This window comes from Manis pentadactyla, chromosome 16 (assembly GCF_030020395.1).
Source record: "Manis pentadactyla isolate mManPen7 chromosome 16, mManPen7.hap1, whole genome shotgun sequence".
NCBI lineage: Eukaryota > Metazoa > Chordata > Mammalia > Pholidota > Manidae > Manis > Manis pentadactyla.
In genome coordinates, this window is record NC_080034.1 from 5,581,391 (window position 1) to 5,607,226 (window position 25,836).

Genomic DNA, 25,836 nt, shown 5'->3' on the forward strand with positions numbered 1-25,836 from the left:
TTCAGGGAAAATCTTTGACAGGGAAGCGAGGCAAGAAAATAAGCCTCCATTCGCATAACGGGTCCCAGCGCCCAGTTTCTACGCAGGGATGCAGCATGGGCAGCAGACTTAAAAGGAGCTGCTGATATGTCCCCAATCCACCAAAAAGTCTGGTCTCTCAGAGTTGCCAAGAAAAATAGGAGAGGCTGTCATTAATTTTGTGCTTCCAAGTGACCTCTTCAAGCACAGAAATTTCCCTGGAAAGCTTACAACCAGGAGATCAACCTCAGTGGGCACAAAGATTTGCTCTCTGCCTAGTCCTGTGCTTCGAAGGAGGAACTGCCTCAACCAGACCCGAGCTGGAAGAAGGGAAAGAGAGACATGAAATCTGCCTGGACTCTCAAACCAGTTACTTTTAAGAGGAAAGTAATGGCTAACATTTATGTCCCAACCGCCAGAAGTACAAAGATGAGGCAGCGCCTGAGGAATATGCGACATGCCTACGAGGGGTTACTCGTCTAAGGGAGGTTTCTCCGTGATGTGTATTAACTGTAAAGCTCGGGGGGCATCACACCCCCACCAAGGGCAACCTGCCTCTAGAGCAGTTCTGTGCTGTGTGTGTGTGTGTGTGTGCATGTGTTTGTGTACCTGTGTGTGTGTGCCTGTGTGTGTGTGTTTGTGTATCTGTGTGTGTTTGTGTGTCTGTGTGTGAGACAGAGACAAAGAGAAGCCTCAGACGGAATGAGGGAAGGATGTCGAGAGACAGCTCCCGAACGTGCACCCTTCACTCGAGGTCGCCTCGTATTCTTTCCATCCCAGATCAGCCAGCAGCAATCGCCTTGCCCACAGGAACCCTGGTTGGCAGGTCTGTTCTGGGGCCTCGGGTCGGAGAGGAGGTGGGAAGCCCAGCTGGCCAGAAAGCACAGAGCAAAGGGTGGCCTTTACACAGACTCTGTCTTTTAGGGCCATTCTGATGCTTCCTACGGTGGTAATGGAAGAACCAAGTGTGAAAGATTTTCCGTCCTTGTGAGCCCACTGCTGATTCTATTCCGACTTAACTCCATAGGATCAATAAGCAACACGAGCCAGGCATGTCCAGCGCGGCCCCTGCTGCCCCTCCTCCTGCCCCTTCCCCCCGCCCCCCGCGTTCCCCCCTCCCCGCTTCCCTTCACCCCCCCTGCTTTCTGCCATTGCCCTTCCCAGTCTCCTCTCCCCTCCCCCTCCATCCCTCTCCCCCGCTCAGCCCCCCTTGCTGAGTCCCTTCCCCCCTCCCACCTTGGCCCCCCTTCCTTCCAACCACCACACTGGTTCTCTGAAACTTGCTGACCTTTGGACTTGAGGTTTTTGAATACAGTGAAATTCATCATACAGAGGGAAAAAAGGTCGTTTCGCCTAATGGGAATTTTGAAGAAAATTTTTCTTAAAGAAACGGGGTTTCAAAACATTCCAGGGTAAAAAGCAGTGAAACCACCGTGAAAGGCAGGCTGGGGAGCACTTTCACTGATAACTTGCCCATAACCAGTGCATCCGCTGTCTGAATGCAAACGTCTCCCCGGAGGCCTTCACCCCTCAGGGCGGAGCGCGTCCTTTGTCCCCCGTTAGTTTGCTCAGCCGGCCCTGGAGCACAGGCGGGGCTGAGCAAGGGTTCTGGCCGCCGGAGCTGTGCGTCCCGGCGGGCGGCCCACAGAACCGGCCTTGTCGGTGTACTCGCACCAAACTGCGCACGACAGACACGTGCTCTGTCCCGCGGCCTTGTCACAATAAAGTTCCATGTGAGAGTCATTCTCCGCGGAGGAGAAAATTTAATTGGGTATCATTTGCTCTTTGCATAAGCAGGCAGAGCTGGCCGCCAGGAGAAATGCGGAAACGGCCCCCGTTTGTCAGCCGAGCCCTGCTCGCCCCTTTTCTTGTCGTTCTCACTTTTCTATCCCACTTGGGCCCCTTGTCCCACGTCTATGTCCTGCCCGCTTTGGAAGCGCCTCCTTCTTCGGAGGACCGGTCGCCATCTTGCTGGAAAACCCACCCCCCTAATGGCGCTATCAGAAGGGGAAGGATCGCACATCAAGGAGCCTTTTATTATTCCACCAGTCGATCTGCTGTCTGTAAAATCTACCTGACCTTAAAAATGTCTGCTGAATTGTTAAGAACTTCATATCCTTTTTTGGATCAAAGACACCTATAGTTTTTGACTCTGATCAACATGAGGTTTCAAAGCACTCATACGGTCAGTACCCTTTCCTATGAAATCTGCCCTTCACCCACAACCCTGCCGGGACCCTCTTTTCAGAGCATGTACACCCCCAGCTCCTGGTGCGGCTGCTGGCTAGGAAACAGCCCACAGACTTCCTGGCCACTGCTGAGCTAAGACTTCGTACCGAGATGAGCCGATCAGTTCTCTTCCCAGAGACACTAGAAACAGAACCGAAGGAATCCAGTCGTCTGGACCCTAAGGGCCTATATGCTTACGCAGACCTAAGGGCTGAGATGGGATGGGTCTCAGAGTCAGGGCGATTCACCCTCGCTGCACACTGGCCTAAGGTAAGTCGGCCACTTATAACTCAGCTTTTTCACAGAAGGCAGAGGCAATAATTTCTAGCATCAGGATTGGGATAAAGCAGATGACGAATCCAGAAACAGAGCCAACCTGAGTCCCAAGACAAGAAATGCCCTCCAGGAAAATGTGACCTTACACCTGCTCATACGAAGTTGCACATACATGATTTGTAGCCAGCCCCCACATCTGAACATCATACATCTCAATAATGCAAAATCATTTCTAAAGCCCCCTGTGCTAATTTTAAAACATCTATGCCTAAGCTGAGAGAGGTATGTTTGAAACTTCTAGTAACTGTCTTTGGAGTATGGATTCCTGGTTAAGTTCTTTCAAATGCTGACTAACTACATATTTTCACTGTAGAAGAGGATGTTTCTAAAACTCGACGACCTTTGTTGAACACCTGATATATTCAAAGACCTGTCTTAAGTGCTGGTGCACCTTTAGAGGTAGAGACATTGCTCTTGACCGTGGGGGTTAGGATTCCGTCAGCCTTCTAACAAGGGCACAGGAGAACATGCAGGTGACCGCAGGAAGGGCTGGCGAAGAGGTAATAAACACTGAGGGGTGAGTGCTCTCAAAGCTCTGGGTGGATCCCAGGAGGCTGGGTGCCGTCTACACGGGCAGAGGCGTAAGAACAGGGAAGGCCCCCAGGCACGAGCAACTGCAGGGAAGGACAGCCTGGAGTCCGGGGACTGGTTCTGGAACTGCGGGGGTGAGGGCCAGCTGTGGGGCAAAATGCCTGAAGACATGATGTGAGAGAAAAACTAGAGAGCTAGGCTGGGCCGTCTGGGGGAGACCCCGAACCACATACTAAGGCTTCTGAACTTAATTCTATGGTCAGTGTGGCGGGGACTGAGGGATGTGAGATTTAGAGCAGTAAAATGGCATGATGAATTCTGTATTTGAGAAAAACACCTCTGGCCACAGGACGTAGAAAGAATGGGAAGTGAGACTCGAGCTGTGGAGGCAGTCAGGAAGCTCTAAGTCCTCCAGGGGACAGTTAATGAGGTGCTATTCCAGGGCGCCCCAGCGGGAATAGAAATGAAGGGATAAAACTGAAAAGCCTTCTAAAGGCAGAGTTGACAGCACATGACGACAAATTATATAGGAGAGCTGAAGGTCTACCAAAAACGTCTTAAAGCTTCTTAACCATGGAGATTTGGTTTGTTCTTTAAAAAAGAATCAGTACTTTCTCCCTCACAATATTCTATGAGAAGGAAGGGCATGATGCATGTAGAAGTGAACAACACCTAACCAAAAGATTTTTAAAGACTGGAAAGAAAAAAAAGGTTTCTAACAGCAAGCTAGAGAGTCACTTTTACAGGCAGTAACTTAGGAGCGCAGCCCTTGGCCACATGGAGACTCTCCCAAGACCAGCCCTGCCAGAGCCGCGCCTGGTATGAGACCCCCACAGCTTTGAGGAAGGGCCCCGGCACCCGGCAGGGGCAAAGAGCAAGACCTTCATTACCCTCCAGGGGCAAAAGGGTTAACTGACAAGGGAAATGAAGCCAGCGGTCAGCAGCAGGGCACTGACTTAAGCAATGACATCAAAGTAGAAGCGCTGGCAGGTCAAGTGCTGGTGAGCGAGCCCACTTCAGCCAGAAGAAGACTGAGATGAAGTGATGCTCAATGGGACCCAAGGGTGCAGTTAAAACTCATCCCATCGTAACCAGGGAGCCACATCACAGAGGAGTGCATATGTGCTGCTCGGGAACCGCTGGCCAAGGGCGGGCTAGAGCTGCCCTCCACGGGTCAGGAGGTAATTAACCTCTGATGCCCTCCTAGGTCATTAAAATGCATGTCTCTCCTTTGTACTTAAAATGTTATTGTTAATGTACCTTCCTTGGGAGAATTGAGAATAATCACTAATATCATTTTTTTATTCTGTGGCTTAGAAGTGGGATCCCAGTGACCTGGACAAATGTCAAAGGCTTCTGTTTGTGCCTTGTCACTCTGCAGCCAAAGCTGGCCAAGGTTTACACCAGATACACTGACCAAAGAATGCATTGCACGGAAAACACACAGAAAATGAAGGATGTAAGTCTCCTGAAGTTCCTCCTCAACACCGATCTACGCACTAGCTGGGGCTAGAGAAACACAGTTGATAAAAGCCTGTCACTAAAATCTGGCCGGTTGCAGACATTGGCAGGCAAAGGGAAATGGTCGTCCAGGCAGGACTGGCCGGAGCCCAGCCTCGCGAGGGCCACTGCAGAGGATGAGGGAGTGAGCAAAGGGCTCCCAGTGAGACTGGGACCAGGCTGAGTCAGGGACTGCTCCCAGAGGGCAGCCTGCAGCCCTGGTATGGGAGAGATCGGGACTCAGTCTACGTCCGCATTTAGGTTAATTCAGTGTCATGTGTATGTTTCACTTAATAATGCAGAGTTGTTTCAATTTATTTAAAATTTTCTGTTAAAAAACACCCCCTTCCCACTCTCACCCATCAGAGAGGGTCAAGATCAAAGTGTGAACCAGGCGCGTCCCATGTAACAACTGGAGTTAAAATTCTGTGGTCCTGAGTGTGCAAATTAAGCAGCTCCCATGTGGAAATCTTGTTGGTTATAGGTAGTTACACCCAAACATTCTTTTCCTGCAAGCATTTCTGAGTATTTTGCCACATGACTAATTGGCAGTAAGCAATTTTGCCCATAAAGATAAAAAATAAAATAACCGCTTAACAACTTGGCCTCACAGTTTGGTGGTGTGTCTCCACGGACGCAGTCCTCCTGCTGTTATGCCATATAAACCTCAGGCCTCCTAACGGTCAATCCAGGGGCCCAGGGTCTGGAACCACGTTCCCCATGGCTGCGCAGCGCCTGTCAGTGGACAATTGGCACGTGTCGGGAGCAGAGTGCAAGGCTGTCACCACACGGTGCAGAGCCCGGCTGCAGACCCGCACCCCAGTGCCTGGAAGCTGATGTAGCTCTTGACGAAGGAAGAAATTTTGGCAAAAAGGGAAAGTGATGTGGGATGAGGAGATGAATCAATAGGCAAAAAATGCACATATATACAATATTATGAATGAAAGACTTTGGAGACAAGTGGGTAGGTATGACCCACAGAATGAGATTGGTTATTTGCACAGTATTGCATGAATGTACACACCTTTTTAATACATTCAAAGATTTTGTATTTCACAATGAAGTCTTTATAATTTTGTTATTCACTTTTTAGGTTTCACTATGCCCTTTCTAATGAATGCCACTCTTTTATTTTTTGTGATTTTATGTTTCACGGCCCAGTTCCCACAGGACCAGTTAGTTTTTCAGCAAAACTGCTTCGAGCAAAGATGCTCCCAGGGAAAATACCAGCCGCGTTTCTCATAAAGGCCTCCTGTCTACGGGAGCTTCCGCTTCCCAGGAGCACCTGATGTTGTCCTGTGTGGGTACAGAGCCCAAATTTCGTCTTGCCTCTGTGTTAACTTTGAGGCTCTTCCCTAATTTTCCTCTCCACTACTCTCAGGTGACTGCAGTGAACCTCAGAAAGTACTTCGTTCACTCACTCAAGAAATGCTTATGGGCTCCTCCAGGGGACAATAAGCACCTCCAGGGTTCACCCCCCACCAGCCCCAGCTCACCCACCTCGTCTCTCAAAGACACAGGTGTATATCCACTTCCCTTTAAATCTGTCACCTGTTTAACCACTACCAACGTGCTTCATTTTCCTTCCTTTGTACCCAGTGAACTGGCTTCAAAAGAAAAGCAATCAAATGTAGCAGTTTAGAGAACTTTGCAGCCTCGCTGCCAGGGTGGAATCCCAGCTCTGGAGCTTATTAGTTATGTGACCTTGAGCCTCCCTCCCTCATTTATGAGATGGGGACAGAGAAAGCTCCGACCAGCCTCCCGGGGCCGCTCTGAGTGCTGAAGAAGCTGTTTTAGGTAAAGCACTTACAGAGAAGGGCTTGGCATCAGCCAGCACTGCACCAAGAGTCACTATCACGATGCAGACTCTCTGGTGAGCGTTCCCCGTATTCAGTGGCCACCAACTGGGCAGCGCAGCCCTGACCCTCCCGCAGCCTAAGTCTGTGGGGCTCAGTCCCATCAGACCAGCCCTCCCTTAATAACACACATCTGTAGTTCCACAGTTACTATCTTGAAAAAATATCCACAGATAATATGACCTACCTAAGAACATTAGTTCAAAATAATTCCTATAATGCCCCAACTATAATAAGTAGGAGGTATACAAAAATTATAATGAAGCACTGCTATTCCACAGCATAAGTGCTTGAGCAGACTGCACGGCGTTCTCACCTTGCAGTCTGGGGGGCACCACCCTGGGCAAGAGAAGGAACCGAGGGAGTCACACACTCGTGCCCGGAGGCTCCCCGGTGAAGGCAGCCACCGAGGGCGCTCTGGGCCTGGTGTGCCAGGCTGACACCCCAGATACTGCGAGGCGCAGGGCTGTTCGCAGTTTTCCACAATGGAGAGATCCAAACGAAACAGATTCCCATCTTCCCCCAGATTACCCAGCAACCGTATTTGTAGAAAACTCACTGTAGAGTAACACCCATGAGAAAATGACTGCGGTTACAGGTTAAATGGAACTGAGGCCCAGTCTCAGGTAATTATAAACATTCTTGAGCCACATGAATCTGAAGGTGACATGGAACAACAGAGTAACACACAAGACACTGCCGCCCTGTGAAGGGCCGTCCACCCGCTGAGGACTTCTAGCCTCCCCAGCCTCTGCCTGCCGGGCCAGCAGCACCCGCCACCCCCACGCCCTCCATCACTGACGACTGAAACCACCCAGCACATTTCCAAGACGGCCCTTGGGGACAATGTTCTCCACTAAGAACCACTTGTTTAACAAGTGACCACCGGGGAGAAAGAGAAAGCCGTGTGCTGGGACGCAGTGCCATCCATCCCAAGGGAGACCTCGCGGGCATCGGCCAGCGACTGAAGGGGCAGGGCCCTCCGAACAGCAGAGGAAATGAAATGTTTTTCTACACTTCTCTACTTAAAAATATCCTTCAGTGTGAAAAACAATGAATATATGATGAAAATATTAAGGAAAAAGAAACAAAGGAGAATTATCAAAATCAAATACGGATCAGTAACACCCAGGTCATGAGAAAATTCCTAGAAATACACAAGTACCTTTACTTAGTAAATTGCAAGGAAGAGAGAGAGAGGAGGGACGGAAGGGGGACAGAGCTTACAAGAGGCTTCAGGACACACGACCAGATATGGGGACACTGAGTGCATATTTGATGTTACAGAACTACTGTTGTTTTTGCTATGCTATTGGAAATATGGTTATTTTTTAAATGAGCCCATGTGTTCTAGAGATACAACCTAACACCTATATAGATGGAAAAATAGAGATTTTCTTCAAAATAACATGGGAGTGGCGCAAGGAGGTGGGACCAGCTGAAACATTAGCCATGAAGTCTATTCTATTTTTGGATGTTTCACATATTCCGTAATTTAAAAAATAAATAAAATTGTAAAGATGCGGTTACAGAGAAAAAAAGAACTAGGAAGGATCGCAGTCTGGTAGCGCTCTAACTAAGGCTGTACTGCTGGAAAAAACGTTAATAAAAACACGGAAAGGGAGAAAGAACCCGCCGCAATCCCACCCCGGACTGGCTGTGCTGCGGCTTGGGATTCACTAAACACACTCTGGTCTCCACCGCCTCTTCCCACTTTACAAAGCTTCTAAAGACATTTTTTTTTTTTACAAACTTCAGGAGTGTTTCAGGGTCAGGAAAGGAGGGAAAAAGGGGAGAAAAAGGAAGCCATTCCACGGAAGCAGACACAGCGGGCACCCCTGTTAGTGAGGCTGCTCCACCCGCGCTTCTCCAGGCCACTGCGACCCAGGCCCCAGGACCCAACGGAGCGTGGGTGCGAGTCTCCCCGGGGGGGCGCTGGCCTCCGGTGCGTGAGGATGGCGCCCACCGGGAAAGGAAAAGGAGAACAGAAACCTAGGCGTCAAAGAAAGGAAAAGAGGGGGCGTCCCCTCCCCGAGCAAGGCAGAGCGGGGCCCGCAGCCGCCGTCAATCCCTGTCCCGGAGCGCACCGAGCCGGCCTCCAAACACGTCGGCCCCGGGGCCCGCACCCTCTAGAGCGCACCCCAGCACGCCCACCCGACAGGCCCACCCCCAGGGGCCACCCCCAGAGCATCCATCCACCCATCCAAGAGGCACCTCGGCTGCCCCGCCCCAGGGCAGGTGGTGAGGCCTCCCCGGGCTTGCTTGCTCCTGGGGGCCCTGGGGCCTCCTGGACGGACACCAGCCCCAGTGGTTTTCAAAACCAGATGTTTGGGGGTTCCTCTCTCAGGTGCAGGTCTTAAAAGCTGGAAATGCTCATGTAGGGTGCAAACCCGTTGCTCCTCAGAGACACGCCCCGGGCTTTGAGGTCCCTCCCAGCTCGGGGGTGCGGGGCACAACACTTAAATCAAAACTGTGTCCACGTCGCCTCCCAGCTCTGCCCCGGCTCCCGCTCCCCGAAGGCTCACACTTGCTCGGCCAGGTACTAGGATTTTTCCAGCGGATGTTGCTCCATGTGTAGCTGTAAATTCACAGTGTTCCTGGAGGAGGTCCATTCAGGATCCTCAGTCACCATCTCAAATGGCAACCGCAGATTTCTGCTCAGAGAAGCGCCCTGTCATCGACCGCTTCCCGGCTCCATTCCTTAAAACTGCTGCTCTTGCTCCCACCCAGGCCTCTCCTTGCCCCGTCCGCCCGGCAACCTGGGCAGAAAGAGCGCCCTTCTCAGTCTCGAGGCCAGGCTGGGAAGCGGGAAGGATGGCGGATCCCACGGTGGGAGCGCCCCTAGAAGAACATGATACGGTCTGCGATTTATTCTTAACAACTGAGCACAGAAATTGTGTTGTTGTGTAGGGCAGTTTTAATGTGCCCCTAAAAACTTACTTAGACTGGATGGTCCCTAATCAGGCTCACTCCACAGGCCTTGGGATAGTGTCTCATACAGTCAGAAGCCCATACATATTCCAGAGGCAGCGACCACAAGCTTTTCGAACCATCTTAATCTCATATCAACATGAGCAGGTTTGCCAATCAGCACAGAGCTATCAGCCGTGACTTTTCATTGGTGAGGTGACACACGCCAAACACACACTCACTAGAAGCACCGACTGCTTCAGCAATTTCGCGTGTATCGATATGGTCACCCCACAGCCTACACCCTTGCTGTGACATTCTTGCCTAGATACTTTGCCAGTAATGGGGAACTCTGTCGCCTAACCCCTAGGCTGTCTGAATCCTGCCTGGAGAATATTCTCTCTCCAATGTACATTCCATGGAAGGCATTAAATTCCTAAGAGTGGGGCTGACGGCAAGGGAGGGTGCATGACTCACCCGGATCGCCTGCTGGCTGGTGTTGTTGTGTCTGCAGACCCTGTGAGGCTCTCCCTGTCACATGCCTCCTGGACATGGAGGAAGGGTTACGGGGAGAGCACAACTTCACTTAAGTCAAATGATCACGGCTGTCACATTTACCAGTAAAAGCCTCTCCATTGTATACAGCCCGCTTGGCTCAGATCGTGAAAAGGGCTCCAGGAGAAGGCATTGCGGCCCCCGGCCCATGCTGAGTAACAGGAGAAGGGCTGGGTGGGCTGCTCTGGAGCGCAGCCCCGGGGCCGTGGTCTCCCCAGGGCCTGGGAAGGAAAGGACGGACAAGCGCTGTAGTTCTGAATTCACAGCACAGTCCCTGCTGTGCACCTGGTGGGATCTGTGACACTGACACACTGAGCAGTCCACGGTCATGGAGCCTGCAGCACAGCCCTTTGCCAGACCAGAAACGCCAAAGAAAACATGACCAGTGCCCAAACGCTTTCTAAAGCACACATTTAAAACTCAGACCAGCCAACAGCCTGATTTCTCTCAGTCTGAGGATTTTACCACAGATTTTTTCCCATATGCTATTATCAATGTGCTGAAATTCTTCTTGGTTAGTTAGGAATTTCTCTAATTTAAAAATCACTGCTTACTGGATATTGAAAAACAAGGGACATTTGTGTGTGTGGACACACACAGTTTTAACATGTTTTTTTTTTGAGTGGATCAAAAATGCTTAAGGAGGTCTTTGCATGTGACCAGTGGAAACAAGAGATCGGAGGGACCTGCCTGTCTGATCGGTGTGGGCCTCAACTGCCCTGCGAAGTTCCCATTTTTCCAGGAGCTTCTTCAGATGGTGATGAATGCAGTTCTGAGCTGGAAGCCTCCACAGCTCCTGTTTAACAGATTGTGTCTAGCTTGAAAAAACTCTTATTGAGTTTAAATAAAAGAGATGCAGCACCCAGAGAAATCTGCAGATTTGTATATTAAAATGTATTTGCCTCTTCTGTTGTCAAATAACTGCTCATGGCAGACCTTGGCCTGTCTGCTCATAAATCATTCCAGAATGACTCAGACAGAAGGTGGCCACATGCACACCTTAACTGACTCCTTGTGCCCAAAAAATGATCAAAACTTCATTGGCTCATCACTGTGAGCCCAATATTGCTCTAATTCTCCTCTTAATGCATTTGACCTGTAGGCCATAAAGACCATGAACTACATTCACATGCTGAATGAAAAGATTTTTGTATGTCTATAGGATTAAAAAGGAGGCAGAAATAGACAGGAGTGGATTTCTGATGGAGGCAGTGTGAGGTGGCAAGCGTCCCCACGGCACTTCTGCCTTCTGCCTACTAGAGAAACCCAGCAGGCTTTCCCATCACCTCCTTGCAGGGGGTTCGCTCTCCGCCCCAGTCAAGCCCTGGTGAGGACTATTAACTGTTATGTAGGAGTGATAACCACTTTCCTGACTTTAAAACTGGAGGAACTAAAACCCTCTTAAAGCCTGTTTCCAACTTAGAGGGGGCTTGTATTTTGCCCAATAATTCTTCAATTAACTATTTGGAACTTGGGAATTCTCATGAAAATCTCCCCAGGACCTTGACCTAAAGTCCCTAAAATTCATATGGAAGTACAAAAAGGTAAAAATGTCTCTGACTAATTTGAAGAGGATAGTAGGGGATATGCTCTTCCAGAGACTAAGATTTATTATAAGGCTACAGTAAATGAGAGCATGTGGTCCTGATGCAGAATTACACAAATAAACCATTGAGCCAATGAAACAACACAGAGATCCAAGAAATAGTCCAAGACAGAGGCAGCATCGCGAAGCAGCCGAGACATGATTGTATGCTTATTCAGGAGGCTAAAACAAATGGGAAAGGATGATCAAAAATAGCCAATAAACATATGAAAAAAGGCTTTATTTTGTCAACTAATAGGGAAAGGCAAGGGATGGGGGCCGGTTGCCGGGAGAGCCAGTCACCCCTCAGAGGGCTGGAACTTTAGGTCCCAGCCCTTTGACCTCCAGGAGAGACAGAGGGACAGATTGAGTTCAGGAACCAATGACCAACAATTTCATCGATCATGCCTGTGTAGTGAAGCCTTCATTGGCTTGTCCAAACCCAAAGGGACAAGTTCGGGGAGTGTCAGGGTTGGGGAACCTCTGGAGACGTGGGAAGAGCACTTGGAGGGCACAGGAGCTCCACACCCTCTCCCTCTACTTCGCTCTGTGCATCTCTTGCATCTGGCTGCTTCTGAGTTATAACTTTTCATAATAAACTGGTAACAGACTATGCAAAATGTTTTTATAAGTTTTATGAGCCACTCTAATAGGATAATCAAAGCCAAGAAGGGAGTCATTAGAACCTCCGATCTATAGCCGGTCAGTCAGAAGCCTAGCTGACAACCTAGACTCGTGGTTGGCCTCTGAAGTGGGGCGTAGGGGCATTCTTGTAGGACTGAGCTCTCAATGTGGGATCGGATGCTACCTGGCGTGTCAGCAATCAGCTGAATGTTAGGACACCAAGCTGGTGTCTGAGAATTGCTTGTTGGTGTGGGGGAAACATGCCCCTGGAATTGGTGACCGGAGCCCATTAGTTGTTCATTTGTCTGATGAGTATCGATTACTTTCTTAGCATCTGTTTTCCTTACAGAGGGAATATAATGAGGAGCAATAAAGAGGACATAGGCTTTGGAATTAGAAATCTAGGTTGAAAAATCTCTGCTTCACCGCTTCACCTTTCCCAGTTGTGCAGTTGGGAAATATATTTAAACCATCTCTGAACCTCAATTTCCTTATCTGTGAAGCAGAAATAAAATAATACCTCATGGGGTGCTTGGAAGATGTCATCAATGCTTATAACATATCTAATTGAGAGTTTAGCATTTGTAGAAACTAAAAAAAAAATTCTCTCTTTTGATTAACAAATGGCACAGTTTATGATATTAACTGATTCATTCTGGCAGCCATCTCTCATTTCTACTGACTTCAGGTGAAGGACACATCTGCAAAGACACACTGCCTCTCCACCCTACACTGTACATTATATATGAACCACTGAAATTCTCGGGAAATTGAGGAACTCTTACCTCTTTAATAATATGTAATTACTGTTGATAGTCAACCAGCTTGAAGAAGCACTTCTAGATTAATTAACAGTGACCTATTATTAAACAAATAGCACTTAGAGAAAGGCCTAGTGGTTCCCAAAAGCATTGTCTCATGAATAATGAGTGTTTGCTTCCTAAATTACAGTTGTCAACATTAGTTTCCTGAATTTTTAATTAAAAATGGGAAAAGTTGATAAGGTATTGCTATCAAGAGAAACTTTTAAATATTTTTCATTTCAATATAAATCCAATACCTTTATAGTCATATATATGATATAGGATATTTTAAGAACACAAAGTAGTATGTACCACATTTCCTTTAAGCTACATATTTTATTAAGGAGGCTACTAAGTGGAAATTGTTTCTAAAACTTGAAATTGTTGCTTTCTACTCTATAGAAAGAACACTGATATTTCAAAACAGAGTTAGAAACCTAAGTGTAACACAGGGATTAGCAGCGAACACTCTGGGAGCACCTACTAGCTTTCCAGCCCATATGAACATATATTAGAAATAAATTCCTATGTTCACAATTACAATTCAGCTACTGTAACATGTAGATGAGATGAGTTGAGATAAGATAGATTAGATAAGATAGGCTAGGATATGATAAGATAGGATACGATAAGACAAGATGAGATAAGATAATAAGATAGAATACTCAGTAACCTGAAAACACAGTCCTGAGGTGGATGGAAGGATGGGATGAGCACCTGGGCGTGGAGAGTGCGGAGGGCGTGCACAGGGGAAGCTGTGTGCAAATCCGTTATTTGACAATGCCTAAAAGTGAAAAGCCAAAAATTTTAATAGAGGCACACCATTTGGAGGTACAAGTGAGAATACTAGAAGAATTAGCTTGGAGAATTAAAAGCAGTTGCCTTTAAATAGAAGTATAGCACCACTGTTTTTCACAAACGTTATAGAACTATTTGACCCTGTGTATATTATCAAGAAATTTTTAAAACTTAACAACCAGACTTAAAACAACCCCAAAAAGCCATCCATACATAATGCCAGAAAGGAAGCAATTTGCAAAGCAGTGCCTTTCCTGGAGGACGCAGCAACGCCACCTCAAGATGAGGCTGACACGTACTGAATCACCGCCTACTTCGAGGGACAACAACTAAGTGCTTTCAGGGCGTCCCCCTGCATGTCATTTTGGAAAACATTTGACCCTAAGTGTCAGCCGCCTTGAATTTGGCAGGACTTCCCCAAGCTCTATGTGTCACTGTAACAGGTGCATAACTAAGAAAAAAAGCATTCCTTCTGCCTGTGGACACCGGTTTATAATGGCATGCAGGACACGCTCCTCCAGAAGGTTAACGAGAGAAGGTTCCCCCAGCTGGCCCCTAAGCAGGGATGACGCCGAAGGGAAAAGAAGCGCGTTATCTCAGAAACAGACTCTGCTTCATGTTCTTCATAAGCTAGCACCCTCATGAAGATAAATCAAGGGGGTTATCTGCACTCAGCTGACATCAATATTCAAGTATTTTTCATATTTCTGTCTCTTTTTTAAAAATGAGATTTGGGACTGTCCCATGAATATTACCAGAATTACCAATGCACCAAAGCCAGGGTGTCCTGGGGAACCAGAAGGGCTATTTTTGTTTTTTGGATTTTTCTCCAAGTTCAAGAAACCAAAGGTAAGTTATTTTAATTATTTGCTTATTTTTAAATTGCTTATCTATAAATCCATTTACAGAAGCGAATATTCAAAATCAACAAGATCATCACTGTATCTCAGAGGGCCAGCATATGCTAGATCCTGAATAAATATTGATTGATTGATTGATTGAATGATTGTCAGAAACGGTTTTCACTTGACTGAATACTTACTACATGACCTTAAGTGTAATTTATGCTAGCAAAACAGGAGAAATGAATGCATTTCATTTGCTTCCATAGAACATTGAATACAAATTTGCATCATTAATATCCGTAACATTAGTAGGACCACAAAGCCAATTCCATTTATCCCTTAATGTTGAAAAATGAAATTAGCAGTTTAAGTCATTCATGATCAGACAAAAAATGTATTTCTTACCCACTCACAGTTAAATTATGAGTTGCCTTCCCTTAGAAAATAGCAAGTGTGCTTCCTCTTCAGAGTTCCTGATGAAGACCCACTCAGAAACATGGTTGTTTTTGAAACTGTACATATAAAAGGACTAGGCAGTGCATGTCCTTATGGCAAATCGTCAGATGAGTCTCAAATTAAAGCAAACCACAAAACAGGCATATTTTTAAAAAGTAGTGTCTTCTTTAAAAACCTGTTAAAGAAACTTTGCTTTTTTTTTTCTTTTAAGGGTAAGCCTGATCATTACAACATACTCAATCTTTTTAAGACATTAGAAACCAGTAATGTTTGATTCTTCTTTAAGGATGTTGATGGTGTCCTTTGCTGTGCAGAACCTTTTCAGTTTGATGTGGTCCCACTTGTTCATTTTTTATTTCGTTTCCCTTGCCTGGGGAGACATATCCAGAAAAAAAGTACCAAAGTCACTGTTCAAGAGTGTACTGTCTATGTTTGTCTGTTTTCTTCTAGGAGTTTTATGATTTCAGGTCTTATATTTAGTTCTTTAAGACATTTTGTGTTTACTTTTGTGTATGGTTTTAAACAGTGATCCAGTTTCATTATTTTGCATGTAACTGTCCAGTTTTCCCAGTGCCATTTAAGAGACTTTCTTTCCCCTATTGTAAATGCACGGCTCCTTTGTCATATTAATTGACCTTATATGTGTGGATTTATATCTGGACTCTCTTTTCAGTGCCACTGATCTTATGGGTCTGTTTTTGTGCTAGTACCAAATACTTTTGATTACTGTGGCTTTGTAGTAGAGCTTGAAGTCAGGGAATGTAATACTCCCAGGTTTGTTCTTCCTTCTCAGGATTGCTTTGGCTATTTAAGGTCTTTCTGTGGTTCCACTCAAGTTTTAGTATTATTTGCACTAATTCTGTGAAAAATGCCTGTGATATTTTGGTAGGGGTTGCATTGATTCTGTAGATTGCTCTGTACAGTATGGCCATTGTAAAATAAGCTTTGGGTTTTTTTGTTTAATTATGTTAATTAACTGTTTTGTCAATTTTCATGTGTTATATACCAGCCATTACAAACAGTTACAAGTAGCATAATTGTATGCAGAAAGTTAAATGAAATAAGCTCACAAAAAAACTACAATTTGTTATACACCTATTTCTATGAAACAAAGTACACTAACTGGGTACTAAAAAATCCTCTAATACTTTACTTGTTTGGGGCTTTTTATTCTGCAAGAATATCAGATCTGTGAGTTTCTGTAAATCTTCAAGTACTGAGGTCTACATTAATTAGAGTTTATGTACTTCAGCCAGAACTAGTTTCCCATTTGTGACTAATTAACCATCTTGAGTGTATTTACTTAGAAAATGCTTTTGCAAGAGAGAAGGAGTTCAAGTCAATACATCTAGCTGTTAAGCACAACAACTGAGTGTTTAAATTCAGGAGTTTCTTTTGTAAAACTCATAGATTATTTGAAAAAACAAAAAGATATGAAAAAACTGCCCACAAAATTTCCATCCAATACAGCCTATGCTAGCCCCTTCAGGTTTCCGTGTCTTTTTCTGCGTCTGCTTATTTAATTCTTACACGACTGCACACAGATATATCAGACCTTTTGCACCCCTACCATATCATGTGAATGTTCTACACTGCGATTTAGTTCTCATAAGAATCATTTTATTGGCTGCATAATGCTGCTTTCAGTTGATAGATCATGATTTGCTTTACATAATACTCAACAAAAGAGAAATAATTGTTTCTAATTATTTTGTTATTACAAATACCATTGCAATGAACATCTCTGTGCATAAGACTCTCTTGGTATTTAAGATTCTTAGCATGAAGTCACTAAAGTAAAATTATTGGGTCAAAGCAGTATAAACAGTTTTATGGCATTTGGTTCATATTGCAAATTGCTTCTCAGAAGGTTTTCTGTGCCTTTGGGTGTTTTTTCCCAATTTGATTCCAGAGTGCTTGCCAGGTGCCTGATACCATGCTAGACACAGAACATTTAGAAATTCAAAGACATGCCAATATTTTCAAAAGTTTTCCTTTAAGCTTTGCTGATCCTGAATGTAATTTTTCCATTGATATATAAAAATGAAATGCTTTTGATTTCTAAATGTTCATTAAATAGAATTGCTCAGTGTAACAGACAGCTCCATATTTTCACAGAACAATTACCTTATCCAGATAGCAAGTTTCCTTTCCTCAGTGTTTATAATCGGAGGGCCAGTTGCATCTGATATGTGCAGCACCACATTATATTCTTGCCTTTCCATTTCACATAAATAATTTCACCTAATTGCTTGTGACATTCCAATGTACAGAAGAGAGAAGGCCCACCCCTGGCAAGCCCTAAAATGGAAAGTGTTTATCAGAGCATGTGCCTTTTGCATTACATGTAGATCTAATAAATGAAACCTTTAGCTGAGTTATTATTAGTTCACCAAGGTAGGTAATTATTTTAGTAGCTGTGAAATGTCAGGGAATTTACATTTGAAGATGCTCCACTTCTTGCTAAGCCTTTGCCACTGGGATATGTTCTCATTGCCTAGAATTCCCCAGGAAGGCATTTTCCCCCATTGCAGCTCCATTCACAGAGAGCATGGCTTCATTTGTGCATCTGAGGTGGCTGCCCAGTGACAGTCACTCACGTCTGCAGCTCCCATACTCTCTCATCTGTGCTGGCAGTCTCAGGATGTGTCGTTCAAGAGGCTCAAGGCAGATTGTGTTTGTTCAGTTGTGTCTGAGAGGATGTCCTTGAGATCAAAGCTGTGTAAATCAAAGACCCGTTCTGTTCCATTGAACAAACTGTGGCAACACACGAGACCATTAATATTTGCTTTTGTGGGTAAAATTGCAATGTTTCAGAATCTCTCACCTGGCCTTAGTGCATCTCCATATCAACAGGTGCTTCCAAGGGGTGGAGAGAAATGGTCTGCCTCCATATCAACAGGTGATTGCAAAGTGGGTGGGGAGCGAGTGCTCAGGGGACCAGATTGGGCAAGGCCGTGGCAGCGGGGTCATGGGAGACCCAAGGAGCAGGAGTGCACGACTGCTGGTCAGCAATAATGGGCTTCCTCCACTTTATTTCTTCTCCCTTTGAGTGATTTCAGCTACAAAGATGTATTTGCCCTGGGCTGGGAACATACTTTACCTCCTAGAGTTAGATCTGCAAAAACACAAAGCTTTCCCTGACCTGTGGCCTCTGGACATGCATTTTCTTGAGATAAATTAACCTTTCAAATACTGATTTCACTATTCCAAGTTTTATTATAGTATTTTTATCATCTGATAAAAATATTGCTAATATTGATTTCTTTATTGACTTATGGGTTATTTTAAAGAATTTTATAAAATTTCCAAACATGTGGATTTTCCAATTGTTTTTTAAACTGAATTTTAGCATGCACTTCTAGTGGCCTGATGACGTCATGTGCATGTATTACAGCTCAGTATTAGTCAATATTTGTAGATGTTTTCCCTGTGCTGAAAAGAAGATATATTTTATATGTAATATGTTACATAATATTTTTTTTATTTTATTATGTTCATATATGTCCATTAGGTCAAGTTTAATTGTGTTTACATGTTCTACATCCTTACTGATTTTTATAACCTTTTCCTATCAATTACCATGAAAGAGCCTTAAAATCTACCTGCTATTATTGTTGATTTTACTTCCTTTATTGTTCTGCCAACTTTTGCTTTATATATTTTGTGGTTATGTTTCAAGTACATAAAATTATAACTTGTTACATCTTTCTGATGACTTTTAAACTTTTATCACTTTGGTGTGACTGTCTTCATCTTTGTAATACTTCCTGCCAAATAGGGAACTTTGTCCAGGAGTGAGCTAGAACAGCTCATAATAATGTACAGGAACTCACTGCACATGTCTCTTCACAGCTCAGTGCCGGGTGATGTCACACTGGCAGCTTGAAACCAGCCACAGAGGAGTATTAACACATGGAAGTCAGCAAATGCTACAAAACAGGCTTTCCCATCCATCCCCAAGGGCTGGTTCTCAAACATTTACCAGCAGAACTCTGACTTCTTGTGACAGTGTAGATATACCGGCTTTCCTTTGGTTAATCTTTGCATATTATGAATTTTTTTCCATTCTTTTAATTTCAACTTCCCTGTTGAAAGTGAAAAAATAACTTCCAATATCTTTTCACTTATATGTGTCTTTTAAAACAGCATACAGTGGGATTTTTTTAATGCGATCTAACAATCTCTGTCTTTTATCAGAACATTTTGTCCATTTACATTTAACATGCCCCAAATACTTCATCGGACATACTTACACTGAAAAAATTATTAGTTGTTTATCTGAAATTCAGATTTGCCTGGGTACCCTATATCTTATTTGCTAAACCAGGCAATCCTATTCCCAACCTCATTCTAGCCTAAACTTCAGAATAGAATGGGACTAGATCATAATAAAATCTAACAATGTGCCAGGCCTTCAGCAAAATTTTCAACCTCTATTTTCTCACTTAATCCTTAAGACAAAACAAAACAAAGCTACATGACATGCAAACATTAATCTAAAACCATAGTGTTGAAATTATTGTTATACCTCTTTTAGATTAGAAACCTGAAACCTATGGAAATTAGCTGCCCAATTCCTTACTTTATTAACTTCAGCCCCACAGGTGCTCAAAATCAAGTTCACCTCTCTCCTCTCCATGGAACTATGATAAATCCTTACACACCAGAAAGGTTAAGAGGCAGAATTTTATAGCTGCCCCTGCTTCATCTGCTCCAGTTCTGTTCTCCTCGAGTAGTGAAATATCATTCTTTTGTAGCAATATATACACCAATGCTATACATGCAATTCTCTTTATTCAAGAATCTCACATACTCCCAAGTCAGGTTTACATGCAACCACTAAAACTAAGGAGTGTGTTTCATGTTTGCAATATTAGAATCCCAGGCAGCAAACGTGTTCAGAAAACAAAGATTTTGGGCTAAACTCCAGCTGATTCTGGTATGAGTACCTCAGACATGGTAAGACTCTAATGAGATAAATGTGCCCCAAAAACATAGCACCTCTCAGAACCCCAGGGAGAAAGACACCCCAATTCCAGCAACCAGCACAACTGGGCCAGAAGGAAAGTGGGCAGCTGGCACATATCATTTTATCATTTAATGTGTCCCATAAGCGAATCCACATTCCTGTCCCCAATATCTCATTAGTGCACCCCCGCTTCTGAAGTTGGCTTCCTCCTGAACCGGGGGAATTATTTTTATAGGATCTCGGTGGGGCTCTGAATTCCTGCCGCGTGTGTGCTCCCCACCCACCGCCAAGCAGATCACAGACTGACCCCACCAGCAGTGTGTGAACTGCCGGCACAGCTCTGGGTTCCACTCATTTAACCTTTGCATCAAGCTCAGCTACAAAAATGCTGGGAAAACTGCGGTGTCCCACACACTTGTGAGGTGCGACTGCAACTTACCATCCCCAAGGCTGATTTACTTGAAATATTCCTTTCTTTCTTTGACAGATGTCTCCATGAAAGTACACCCCTCTGGAACTCAAGACCCAGCCAACACCCCACAAACTGAAACCGGAAGTTCTGCAGAAATGTGCAGAGGTCAACCATGAGGCAAATATTCCATTTGGCAAAGCATCAAGCAAAAAAATCAGCATTTTTCCCAACTGTGGTTAAAATCTGTCCGCAGGTATCCTTAGGACAGATTTTAGCCAGTCTGCAAGCTTATTACAGATGGAGAGGTAAGGGAGGGGGTGGAACCTGCTCAGCCCTTCCCTTCCTTCATCCACAGGTTGTCTTCAGCCCAGAATGTTCAGATCCCTCATGTCATCAGTCATAAAAACTGGTATCCGCTTTTAGGTTTTAAAAGGATGTCCCATGCACTAAAGAGCCGTCGGGGCACTTACCAGGTCACCGGAAAGACTGGGCATCTGGGGTCTGCCTCTTTGTTTTATTTTTGCCAAAGCCCAGTGTCAGATCTCAATGTGGTCACGATGGAGCGAGAAGTGCAGGGTGACTGCAACGTCAGGAATCTGAGCGAGTTGATTTATGACTTAAGATTTCATTTTTCCAAAGCAGCACTACCAACCAGATCTCCCTCCCCTCTGGATAAGCTGAAGTTGTTTATTGTTGATCCAGCAAGAACGTCTGAAGCTTGGGAAGTTCTGAGCATGGAAGGGTCCCAGATCAACCCTGGTTACCAAGATGTAAGGCAAGGGTGCTGACGGGATCCACAGCACAACTGCTGGACCTCCAGCAGAGCTGCAGGGCAGTTCCTACCCCTGCACCTAACAAGAGGACCCTTCCAGCACCCTCAGGGCTCCCTAAGTCCCATCACAACACAGCCATCGGTGGCTGGCCTTGTCATTCACTCACTGTGGAAAAAAAATTCCTACAGTTTCTTCTTTAAACAATAACAGAAAAAGAATCTTTACTTTTATATCCCCCAGGTAGCTCCAAATAATGCAAAATATCTCATCTAGCTGAAGCCTAAGCTCAGTTCATCCTGCATGTGAAGGTCAAGGAAATTTACTGAATGCCACCCTGACATTAGATGTTTGCTTCCACTCCAAAAACAGCAGTCACCCTGCTCTGTTGCAAGCCCACCGACTAGAACAAGTGGGTCCAATTCCAGTCTGTGATGCTCATTATGGCAACTGAGAACCCATTTCATGATACAAACATCCTACTAAGTGCTTGAGTATTTACACCTGTAAGATGTACAAGGGTTGAATTAATCTGGGAAGTCCCATCAGGGTTTTGGAGGCATAATTACAGTCTCAAAAATATCAAGCCTATGTCTCCTTTGATCTGGAAGTAAAAGGACACTGACTTTCTGACAGGCGCCATGCCCGCAGAGAAATGCCAGGTACCGGATCGTGGTCAGGACGCTGTAGGCACCGAGTGTACTGTATTAATACTCTGCAGCCCAGCACAGCAGGTTCTCAGGAAACACCTTGGTGATACAGGAGGCACACAGACCCTTGGGAACACAAAGAAAAGACAGTGGCATGCAAAGCATTCATCCTGAATGTGCCTCCACGTTGATCAGATAACAACACAGGTAAATTCCATGTTCCACGCTCACGGATGGAAGTGCGAACAGACGGCGTGTGCATCGCAGTGAACAAGAGCACAGCCATGGCTAAGTGCTTTCATGTAACTTCTAATTCCTTGCAGCATTCCAGACCCATCACAGGTCTTTGTCAAATAGACGATTTGCTGCTGCGACCAAACTCCTGGCTCTCAATTTTATCCTTGGCTCTTTATTCCTGAGTAGGTTCTTCTCTTTTGTTCTTGCTTCCCTGGACGGAACAAAGCAGCTTTCTCCCCAGAGCCGTGACAGTCCGATATACTTCTGGCCACCGCCGGGTGATGAGGAACTTCACTCTCCATCACCGTGGGTTTCTGAAGTCTAACAAATCGGTTGGCAAATCAACAAGACATAGACCCAACTAAAAGGCAGTGTTCTGTTGACAGAGCAACTCGTTTCTGTTGTTGCTTTTACAAAATTATCTCTTGACATCTTTCAAATGTAGGGCAGAAACCACTGAACAGCAAGGAAACTTCTGAACAGCAAGGAGGGTCACATGGCTCCTTTTATCTCCATACCCACATTTCCATTCCACTCCCCACTTCAGAGTCTTATCTTATTTAATTTATTTTATGCTCAAAAGTCTGTTACTGGTTGCCCTCAAATACTCCTCAGTAACACGAATACATGTGTAAAATCACATTTTTTATTTATTTTCTGTTACTGTAAGCTTTTCATGTACAAAGAAGTTTCTTTTGGATTCACTTGCATTTATAATTACTTTCAACATATAATTGATTAAAACAAATAGATATAAATTTGACAAAAGTTTTTTAAGTTTTAAATGACAGATCAGAAACTTTGTAGGTACTAATGGGTACCTCTTTGGGTAAACTCCTAGGAGTGGAATTCCTGGGTCAAATGGTATTTCTATTTTTAGTTTTTTGAGGAACCTCCATATTACTTTCCACAATGGTTGAATTAATTTACCTTCCCACCAACAGTGTAGGAGGGTTCCCCTTTCTCTGCATCCTCACCAGCATTTGTTGATCCTTGTCTTTAGATGTTGGCCATCCTAACTGGTGTGAGCTGATATCTCATTGTGGTTTTAATTTGCATTTCCCTGATAATTAGCGATGTAGAGCATCTTTTCATGTGCCTGTTGACCATCTGAATTTCTTCTTTGGTGAAGTGTCTGTTCAGTTCATCTGCCTGTTTTTTAATCAGGTTATTTGCTTTTTTGGGTGTTGAGGTGTGTGAGTTCTTTATATATTTTGGATGTTAACCCCTTGCTGGGTATGTCATTTACAAATATATTCTCCCATACTGTAGGATGCATTTTTGTTCTGCTGATGGTGTCCTTTGCTGTGCAAAAGCTTTTTAGCTTGATGTAGTCCCATTTGTTCATTTTTGCTTTTGTTTTCCTTGCCCAATGAGATGCGCTCAGGAAAAAGTTGTTCATGTTTATATTCAAGAGATTTTTGCCTGTTTTCTTCTACGAGTTTTATGGTTTCATGAGTTACCTTCACGTCTTTGATCCATTTCGAATTTACTTTTGTGTATGGGGTTAGACAATGATCCAGTTTCATCCTCTTGCCTGTAGCTGTCCAGTTTTGCCAGCACCAGCTGTTGAAGAGGCTGCCTTTTCCCCACTGTATGTCCATGGCTCCTTTATCATACATTAACGGCCAAATATGCCTGGGTTCTCTCTTGCCAGATGTAGGCCCTCTATAGCAGTCTTCAGGTCACTCTTTCAGGGTTCATTGTATTTGCTGTATTTTAGTGTTTTATGTGGTTTTAGAAGGAGGTTTCTGCCTCACTTCTCTCACTGTCATCTTTTTCCAGCTCAATTTACCATCATTTTTTTACCTATTCTTTTACTTAGTTTTACTTAAATGCTGAGAAAACTTGCTACATAAATAAGTAGGAAGGAACAGAAGGAGTTTTGTTAAGGCAATGTCCTTATTCTTTATGCTTCTCTGACATTGTATCTGTCACATCATAATCTGTCATCATTATTTTTAATAATCTATTAGCTACTGACACCATTAAGACTCCTTCTAATATGTTGAAAGCAAAGAACCAGAAACCACCCTAGTTGCAAAAAGGCTGCCCCTCGGCTAAGTCCACTTCCCTCCTGCACCGTCACTCCAAGTGGCCCCTTTGTGTGGCAGCTGAGGGTCACTGTGCCACAAGGAGACCAGGGATGGACGAATGGGGAGGAGGACGGTGACCGAAGGGAAGGTGACTGAGAAAGTTGGGTCCTTCCGCAGACCAATTTTAGGAAACGTGCTGGGGAGTTGAGACCTAGAAATTGATTCTCTGTATGATTGTCTGTCCCTCGGGAAATTTTAAATGCAGCCAGCTGCCTACGGCCCGCTTTGAAAACTACTGGTCTTCAAGGTCCCGCACAATCTGTCCTCTCTGCCTTCATCCTCAGCTACTCTCAGCCTTGCTCTGGCCACACTGACCTCCTGACCGCCCTGTCCATGCCTGGAGCGTTCTGCAGCCTTGGGGCCTTTCCCCAAACTCCTCAAAAGTGCCCTTTAAAGTGAGGTCTTCCCCAATCACCCTATTTTAAGCTGCAATCTCACACACACACTCGTGTCCCCTGCCATCGTTCTGTTTTTCCTGTAACACCGTACAGGGGCTCAGTGGCTACTTCTTACATGAGTTAATCTGCACAAGCCATGAATGAGCATGTGCACCCAGCCAGGAGAGAGCTGGCTTGCTGCAAGGCATGGCGGGAGTGGGGTCAGGGACGTTCTTAGGATGGGGCTGCTTTCCACCCTCATGGCACTGCATTGTAGTATGTCAGGAAGCAGTGTGGGAAGCATTCCGGATCTTTCTGGACCACATCCCTGACCCAGGGGAACACCAGGACTGGGTCGGCACCTGCCAACAGGACACCTGCCTCTTTGACACTGGAAAAAACTTCAGCAACTCCCAGGAGCGCCTAGATCTTCTTCAGCAGGTGAGCCTGACCGCTGTGTGTTTGGGTCACAGCCCAGAGAGCTCCCTGGCCTCCAGCCCCTGCCCCCTGTGGACTGTCCCTACAGCACGGGGTTAGTTGCAGAAATGCTTGGAGATACCTGCTCAGGCCAATAGGAATTTTATTCATGCAAAATGACATTGTACAGCTTGAAGTGAAACTAAAGGGAAAAGGTAATGAAAATAGACTTCAGCTCTTTGGTTGTCATCATCCCCTGGTAAAATTACTTTTTATCTCTTTGCAGAGAATAAAACAGAGAACCTTCCCTGAGAGGTAAGTACCCAAAATATAATGTTTCATGCTCTTGACTTTTCAAAGATCATATAACAGAACGAGACTAAACTATTGTACCTTTATGATACTGTGTCAGCTCTGAGATCTCTAGAGGTTTGTCTGACAATTTATGCATATATTGTGCTGACAAATGAGAATATAAAAGGGAAATGGACAGAACTTAAAGAATGAGATGGATGTTCACAGCATGCTTACAGAGAAAGTGAATTCATTGCTGTAAGCAGCTAATGTGTATATTCACTTACAAGTCATAAAGCAATTAAAATAGCTTGATTCTTAGAACTTATGATAAACTATAATCACATCAGGAAAATATTTAGCACAGAGAGCAGCCTGAATTTTGAACTCTTGTTTGGTATGCTGTGAAGTGTTGGTATTTCTAGTAAATTACTGAAGCACAGAGCTATGCCCTCAAACAAGAACTGAGTATCAAATAAGCATATCAAGATGCAAAAAAGGGAAAAATACATTAAGTAAAACGATTAAAGAAGAGAGATTTTGTTGCCAAATTCTAAACTCAGAA

General features: G+C 44.7%; 1 protein-coding gene across 1 annotated transcript in view; it reads left to right on the plus strand.

Moving 5' to 3' along the window:
• The window catches only part of IMPG1 (interphotoreceptor matrix proteoglycan 1), a 122,245-nt gene that overhangs the window by 49,449 nt on the left and 46,960 nt on the right, over window positions 1-25,836 (plus strand). The window contains 5 exon segments of the mRNA XM_057494270.1: window positions 14,545-14,594; window positions 20,506-20,565; window positions 20,568-20,735; window positions 24,838-25,001; window positions 25,264-25,292. Of these exon segments, the coding sequence (XP_057350253.1) occupies window positions 14,545-14,594; window positions 20,506-20,565; window positions 20,568-20,735; window positions 24,838-25,001; window positions 25,264-25,292 (471 nt within the window).